The following is an 8,846-nucleotide window of genomic DNA, read 5'->3' as shown; positions in this document are numbered from 1 at the left end:
ATCATAGACTTATAAAGCTATAAAAGACACTGATAACACTGAGAGCTTTATAAGAACTGTTAACTAGAATCTGTAAGAAATTACTTATAAGAAGACTTACAGTAAAGAGAGAGACTATACTACTTAAAGTCAGAGACTACTCTGAGAGAGATAGAGAGTTAACTACTGATCTAAAGATTAGATATAATGATAGAACTGAGAGAGATAAAGACACAGTTATAAGTAACAGTATCTCTGCTTTATCAATCAGTAAAAAGTAATTAGAGAAGTTATAAAGATACTCATAAAAAGCTTAGTAATAATCAGATATTATTATAAAGATATTGAAATTGAAAAATTTTTTATTCTTAGAAAGTTCTTGAATCAATATATAGATATTATTAGAAATACTCTCTCTCTGTTATCTAAGTGAAAACACTTCACAGATAAATAAGAATACTCACAGTTTATAAGAATAAGAGCTATTATAGAAAAAGAAAAAAGAAGATAAGATTTCACAGACAGATCTGAGATATTTATACTACTTTAAAGAGATTTATTTACACTATGAGTGATTCTATGAAATAGTCAGATTACTCTAGTAAATAAGAGTGATTATAAATTATAAATCTGAATCTTTCTATATAACTATAAAGAGTGATTGCAGACTGTGAATATCTTGATTCTATAATTCTACAGAGTTAATAAAAGAATGAAAAATTTCTCACAATTCTACAGTATTAAAGAACAATGATTTATAAGAATAAGTAAAAGATTAACTTATAAATACTTCTCTTTAATAAAGATAATCTTATAGAGAGTGATTTATCTATGAGATGAATCTATATAATGATTATATAAGAATCTTATGAAAATAATTGAGAGTTAATTAGAACTTTTCTATATAAAAGATATAAGATAAATCTGTGTGATAGTTAGAGAAGAATCTATAAATTATAAAGAATCTCATAGAATAAGAAACTGAGTAATAGACTCTTTTCTCTTTATAGTAATAAGAGATTTTTTCTCACTGAGATTTTTTATAGATATAAAGGGTTTTTAGTGAGTATTACTACAGTGCTGAGCTGATTCTATAAAGTCACTCAGTGAAAGACTTCACAGACAAAGTCTTAGAGAGAGAGAGATATATAAGAAATCTCACTTCTCATGAATTCTTTATCTCTATTTCTATCTCTTGTGTAATCAATAGAGCTAGCAGCTCTTGGCTACATATAACTATATAGACTGGAGTTCATGAATACTATTTATAACTCAGCTTGAATGCTATTATACATTTGACTTCTACATTTTATCTTTCTATCACAAATACTTCTAGTAGTTAACAGTACATATCACACCAAGCTGCAAACACCCGAATAATCACCTGCGAGCACTTATTCTTACATTTAGTTAAATTTCAAAATAAAAAACTGTTTCTCACATATATTATTCTTCACTTCATCAAAGAGTATTATTCATGAATTATAGAGTTTTTTCATTTTTATTTATTTATTTTTTTTTTTTTCTGATGCAATAATAATACGAGGGAGAAAGAATCCCACCCGACTTAAAAAATTGGCCCCGAGCTCTTTCGCCATCCTAAAAAAGCCCCGCCTTAACTAATGCGGCTACTTCTTCTGATCCCATGGACTTGAAACCGCCAGTCGAAAACTCTTCGTGGGCTGGCAAAAGCAAATTTTTCCTTTCCTGCAGCCACCTCCCTACCTCTGGCTGTTCAGCGGGAGACACGATGAACTCTCTCTAGCGTCCCATCCAGCCGCCATCGGCGCAGATGATTTCCCCAGATACATAACTACTGGCTTCACTGGCCAAAAAAACCACCACCCCCTTGAAGTCCTCTGGGGTCCCCCACCTGCCGGCGGGAATCCGGGAAAGGATGGCGCTGCTCCTCTCTGGATTATTCATCAGCGCGGTGTTCATCTCCGTATCGATATATCCAGGTGCAATGGCGTTGACTGAAATCCCCTTGGACATCCATTCGTTCGACAGCGCCTTGGTTAGCTGTGCTACCCCGCCTTTTGACGATGCATATGCCGGAACCGTGATGCCTCCTTGGAACGAGAGGAGGGATGCCACGTTGATAATCGTTCCTCGCCGGGCAGACTGGAAGCTAGAAGCATCACGAGACAAGAGATATGCGCCGAATTCTCGACAGAGGGTAAACACAGACGTTAAGTTGACTTGGAGAACCTAATCGCCAGTCAGCTTCAGTCAGGGTCTTGTGAACACAAATTAGCACTGACAACGTAAGACGCTCAAGGAAGGCCGATGGTAGGGTAGTTTGTAACATCCAGATGCGGGAAGGGTCCCAATGGCAGGCTATTTTGCAACATATGATCTGCGCAACGATGTCCGCTAGGTTTCAAACCGCTTCACCGGACCGCCATCCCGGGATATATGTGCCCGAACATATAGATAAAAAGGGGCGTCTTGACAGCAGGAAATCACAAGAAGACACATAAAACATAGGGCAGCGACCCGCTGTCGAAAACGAACAACCAAGCCAAGAAAACGCATATGATATCAACTCACCTCATTCCAATCGTCATCCGGGAAGCTCTCACTCGGATGCCTTCTCTGGACCCCTGCACAGTTCAACAGAATATCCACATTTCTCCTCTCCTCCACGATGGCGGGCATTATTCCCTTGACGGAATCCTGGTCGGCAAGGTCTGCAACATGTATTGACGCCTTTCTTCTTGTCCGACTAATGATCTCATCGCGAGTGCTGGTGTCTTTTTCGTCTCGCTAAAAAAAACAAAAGAGGGGTAAAGTAGTTGAGCTAGTTAGCAGGGGGGTTTATAGCTGCAGGTTGATCACTTGCTGTATCTCTTTTAGGCCTGTGATAGATGGAGTGGGGAAGGGGGGGGGGGGGAGAGAGTGGATGACGAGGCAAAGTTGCAGCCATTCTATTGATTTTTCCCTGGGTCCTTCGTCTTCCCCCGCGAAGATATATAATGAAAGCAGATCCCGTCCTTCGTCCGGAGAGAGAACAGGACGTAGGAGTAGGAACAAAAGAGGCATAAGATGGAGAAGGAGGGAGAAGAGCAACCAGCATTCCTCTGACCTGCTTCTCCTCCATTTTCTTCCTCCTTGCTTTCTTTCTTTCTTTCTTTCTTTCTTTCTTTCTTTTTTTTTTTTTTTTTTTTCTGGGAAGTTGGCAGAAAGGAGCCAGGCGATCAACTTGTGCCAAATGTACTACAGCCTCGAGGATTCAGGTGACTATGCACCTCATCCCATGACTATTTTCTATAAGAAATGCAACTGCTGGTAAAGGTCGTTTTCCAAACAGGCATTTGTCAACGAATATAACCATCCCTTCTGGAATGGGAATTGGTAGATCAAATAGGCAATAATAGAACAAACGGTAAGTGTTCACGATAAGGTAAACAGGACAAGATCCGACAAACAAGATGGAGAAAATGGGAACGGCGATGATACATAGTTATCATCACAGCTCTCAACTTCATTGCCTCAAACCGACGATGGAGCATCAACAAACTCAGTTCATCACAATTCATCTGTGACGAAGAATTCCAGAAACATAACATAACCAGTAATCCTATTGAAAAAAAAAAAAAAAAAAAAAAAAAAAAAAAAAATTCACACTCACCTGCACAAGAATAATATCCGCCCCCGCCTCCGCCAACGCAAGCGCCATCGCGCGTCCCAGGCCGCGGGTACCACCGGTCACCATGGCGGTCTTCCCGGCCAGCGAGAACAGCGAGAACACCGCGCCCGCTGAGGGGAGACAGGGGCCTGTTTCTGACTGTTGTTGTTGCTGCTCCTGCTGCTGCTGGGGCTGCTGCTGGGCAGGGTCCGAGGTGGAAGAATGTGACATGATTTGTTAGAATGTATTTTGATTGCTGTTGATTTCGGCTCGGTACAATGGAATCTTTAAGGGAATAGTGGTTGCTGTATGTAAATGTGGCCAGCTAGCTAGCTGTGAAGAATGGGAGGTTGATGATAATAATATTTGATAAATGTGTTTTTTCTTGTGTGCCTATTTTCCTTCCACGAAGAGAAAGACTGGGGGTTTTCGGGATTGGATCCAGGGTTTCTGATGGCAGATCCGGGATTTAATAGTTAGTAGTACGGAGTAGTTATAGTTACAATAATGTAACGTAATCAAACCACCTAACGCTCGTTTCCACCTAACGGTGTATACAGAAAACTTGACCTCGCTAAGTGCGCCACTTGACCTCATTACATAATCATGACCCTGATCTCGCACAATACAGTAATAATCAGTTGATAATTGACTTTCAATCTTTCAATTCACTCAATCTTTCAATTCACTCATTCTCATTCACTCAGTTCATTCATCAATCAAAGCATGTATAGCTGATTCATAATCAATTAAATGAACAGACAAATTCATATAAAATATAAATAAAGAGATGTTTTACAAAATTTTAAAATATATTAAGATAAAAATATTTAATAATTGATTTTAAATTGATTCTGAATTGATTGCTAATTGATTATAATAATAAAAATAGATTCAATCTATATATTTAAGTAATTAATAATTGATTGAAAATCAGTTAATAATTAATTCAGTGTAAGTTATATAAATACTTACTTTATTATTAAATTCAAGAATAATTTCAGTATTAAATTGATTTTGAATTGATTTTAAATTAATTAAGAATTGATTATAGAATTGATGATAAATAATTAAGTGATTTTAAATTATAAGAAAAGATGTATTAAGTGAGATCAGAGAGTAGTATGAGTTATATTTATAAGATTAACTTATATAACAAGGTCAAGTGACTAGACTGACTGTCAGAACTATGAATTTCACATTTAATTTCATTTAATCTGATTTTATACATTTCTTGATATAAGTCTTATTAGAATCAAGTCTAGACTGACTACTAGAATCATGAATTTCACATTTAATCTCATTTAATCTGATCTCAAACATTTCTTGATATGAATCCCACTGGAACTAACTATTAAAAAAACATGTAAAGTAACTATATATCAGATTTTAAAATGAAATCATGACTTGAAAAAAATGAGAAAGTAGTTTCATTTGATCTTATTTAGTCTCATTCTTAGTATAAAGTTACTATTTTTAGACATTTTAAGGTTTTTTTTAGACTATTTTTAATTTTTTAAAAAGTAACACTTTTTGATAACACTTAAATGAGATTTAAAGTCATTTAAAGCAATAAAAATAATTTAAATTGAGAAGTGAAAATCATAATCTCATTTAAAAAATGTGATAAGAGTAGACAGTAAGTCTCACTGAGACAGTATAAGACTACTATTTAATGTTAAAACTGTGTAATGAGATCAGTTAAATTGATAATGAAACTATTAAAAAATCTGATTCTGATCTCAGACACGGTTACACAGTCAGTCTAATCAAGTCTTAAAAAAATCTGAAAATAAATTATTTCTGAGAGAAATAGCATGAAAAATGACTAGATTTAATTCAAGAACAGTGAAATGAGAGTAATTTCTCAGAATAAACTGTAAAAAATAACCATTCTTTCAAAATCAGAATGAGACTGAGACTGAAGATTAAATTCAGTCTCATTCAGTTTATTCAGTGATTGCTTATATAATCAGAATTTAGTAATAATTATTGATAATACTTATGAAATAATTAAATACATTCTTATGTAAGTTTATTCTGTACTTTCTTATAAAAAAACTGTCTGATAATTTCATATTTTACAATTATAAGTTTCTTGATTGTTTCTTCTTATAATTGTTCTCAGCAATAGTAATAAATATCTCAGCATGAATTGAACTTTTGCTTTATTCTCATCTCTGTCAATGAAATTGTCAGAATATCACACATCATCAGTACAACTGTTGAATATATACTCTTAACAATTTTTTATAACTCTAGAATTGATTTAGTGTGTAAATTCATTGAATTATCTTGAAAATAGTAATTAAATTCAGTTTTACAAGTATGTAGTTTTATCTGATTTTCAGTTGTAATCAATGTATGTAAGTTCTGTTTCAAAGTTAGCATTATAGTTCTATGTAATATAAAGTGTTATTAAAAATTATTACTAACTAGAGAATTGTATTTCACTGTCTTTACATCTCTAATATCTACTTATTCAAATCTCTAATAGTTAGTATTATAGTAGTCTTAGATTAATTTAATATATAAGTCTCATTTCTTCTCTATTTAATCTTGAGAAGTGTGAATATTAACTTGACAGAAGAGATCTAGTAGAGTTAAACTTTTACTTTATTCTCATCTCTATAAATGAAATTGTTAAAATATCACATATTATCAGTGCAACAGTTGAATATATACTCTTAATAATTTTTCATAACTCTAGAATTAATTTAGTGTGTAAATTCATTGAATTATCTTGAAGATAGTAATCAAATTCAGTTTTACAAGCATGTAGTTTTGCCTGATTTTCAGTTGTAATCAATGTATACAAGTTCTGTTTCAAAGTTAGTATTATAGTTCTATGTAATATAAAGTGTTATTAAAGATTGTTACTTACTAGAGAATTGTATTTCACTGTCTTTACATTTCTAACATCTGCTTATTCAAATCTCTGATAGTTAGTATTGTAGTAGTCTCAGGTTAATTTAATATACAAGTCTCATTTCTTCTCTATTCAATCTTGAGAAGTGTAGATGTTAACTTGACAGAAGAGATCTAGTAGAGCTGCTATAGTATTGTGATTCAAAGGTTGCTTAAGCCAGCATATGATTACAGGCGTACGCCGGCTTCTTATATATTGTATGTTAAATTAATTAGTGGCTGCTATGACCTCTTTACACTCATAAGCAAGTTCAGAAGTAGCTGTGTTATTATTCAATAATTATACATTCTTTCAAGTCACATTCTCTCTCATCAGATTCAGTCACACTCACATGATCATAACATTCACTCTAGTCTCATGTGAATTAGCATGTCACTAGTGTTCATGATCTTGTGACCTATCTCTGATTCAGCTAGTGTCTTACATATACTCTCTCAAAGCAACTTTTACTATATTACATTACTCATTCACTAACTTTTCTCATTCTTTAATCATCTTTTTCATCATCATTATTATCAAATGTTATTATTATCTTATTCAAGATTACTGCTTCTTCTTCTGTTTAACACCTTCTATTTATTAATCTATTATATTATACACATTTCTGATGATAATCTCTCATTCTTATAATAAGCATTATTATAGTGCTCATACTGAGCAGTTTATTAGCAGTAAGTGTAACACATTTATGAAATGTATATGATCAGAACTTGTTTATCTTCTAATAATTATCAGAATATATTATCATGAAGAATACATCTTCTTCATCTTCTCATATATTCTTGACTGTTTTCCTTCTCAGTGAGTTTCTGATTGTGTTTTCTGACATGATTTTGCATGAATGCAGATGCTGATATATTTGTTTTTATTTATATAGAATCTTCACATGTTGACAGATCTGCATTTATCAATGATAGTGAACTCAATATTAAATCATTGATTGAGAACTTAAAGAACACAATAATGAAGAAATTGTCTATATTATGTGTAACTGAGTCTCTTATATCTCTCTCTGTCTTCTCTATTTCTTTCTCTGCTGTCTCTTCTCAATCTTCTACATCTATTTCTGTATCTGATTCTCCTGCTTCTGCTACCTCTGTTTCTGCAATTCTTACTTCTGCTACTTCTGATTTTATTATCTCTGCTTTCATTATCAGCTCTTCCTGTTTCAAGAAGATGTTGTATAGACTTAATGAATTACATTTCTCAGTATATATACTTCTACTCTTCTTATTAACTCTTAGAATAATTTATTGTATAAAGACTGTATATAATACAACTATCTAAAGCTCAGTCACAGACATTAATTATTACATTTATTTTAAATATTCATGATAAAGCAATTATTCATTTATATCAGAGAATCATTCTCTCTCTTAACAGTATTAAAATTATAAGTCTTTTTCTTTTTTATCTTTTCTTTCTGATACTGATTTTTCTGTTTTTAGAGAAAATCATTATAAGTTTTACTATATACAAAGTCATGACATTTACAGATATTAAGGAACTTTTCACAACTGTAAAGTTTAATATTATAAAAATATTCACTCTGATGAATTTCTTCAGAATGATAGATTCATATCAGTCTATTCTCTGATATCTGTCATTCAACTTCATGATGCAGGTGAAAGATATTCATGTTTTTAAGAATGAGAATGCAGATATCATACTTTTTTATACTTACAGATATGAGACTTGTATGTCTTGTCTGAGATGTTATTATAAGAATGAGTCATTCACTCACTGCATTCTGCTTTCTGCATTTCTCTGTATCTCTCTCTCTCTTTCAGAGGAGCCTTATATGTGTTATAATTATATATACAACTCTAAGGTCAGTGAGTATTCATTTAGTAACTGTTCTTACTTCTGATTTTACAGTTTTTATACACTAATAATAATTCTTAGTTACTTCAGTGTTAGAGATCATTCTAATTGAAGATAATAACATCACTGAGACTATCTTCTTCTGCTCTTAAGCTTCTTCTGTTACTTCTTCTTTCTTCTCTGTGAGAAAGGTTATATACATACTGAGTCATAAGTGTTCAGCTCTGAGTGACTTCTGCTGTTATTCATTCAGTTCTATATCTTCTTCTTCTTCTATTTCTTTCATCTTCACTTCTTCTGCTCTGACTTCTGATTCTGTGAGTCTCACACTTCTTCAATTTTTCTATATGTATGTGTACACATTTCTATATTGACATTCCAGTCAATCTTGTGATAAATGACATTAATGTTGTACACAGAGCAGTAGAGAAATCAGAGATATATACAGTATTATTATAAGAGTGACTTACAGTTCTTGAATCT

General features: G+C 32.9%; 1 protein-coding gene across 1 annotated transcript; it reads right to left on the bottom strand.

Moving 5' to 3' along the window:
• Nucleotides 1–1,373: 1,373 nt before the first annotated feature.
• BDBG_07461 (2-deoxy-D-gluconate 3-dehydrogenase) lies at nucleotides 1,374–4,142 on the bottom strand. Its single transcript, XM_002622013.2, has 3 exons — nucleotides 3,614–4,142; nucleotides 2,533–2,748; nucleotides 1,374–2,190 (listed from the first exon to the last, which is right to left on the bottom strand). The coding sequence occupies exons 1-3, from the start codon at nucleotides 3,839–3,841 to the stop codon at nucleotides 1,741–1,743; spliced, it is 894 nt and encodes a 297-aa protein (XP_002622059.1). The 5' UTR covers nucleotides 3,842–4,142; the 3' UTR covers nucleotides 1,374–1,740.
• Between the last annotated feature and the right edge of the window lie 4,704 nt (nucleotides 4,143–8,846).

The sequence above is a fragment of the Blastomyces gilchristii genome (assembly GCF_000003855.2).
Source record: "Blastomyces gilchristii SLH14081 genomic scaffold supercont1.19, whole genome shotgun sequence".
Lineage (NCBI taxonomy): Eukaryota > Fungi > Ascomycota > Eurotiomycetes > Onygenales > Ajellomycetaceae > Blastomyces > Blastomyces gilchristii.
This window is presented reverse-complemented; position numbering and strand designations above follow the sequence as displayed.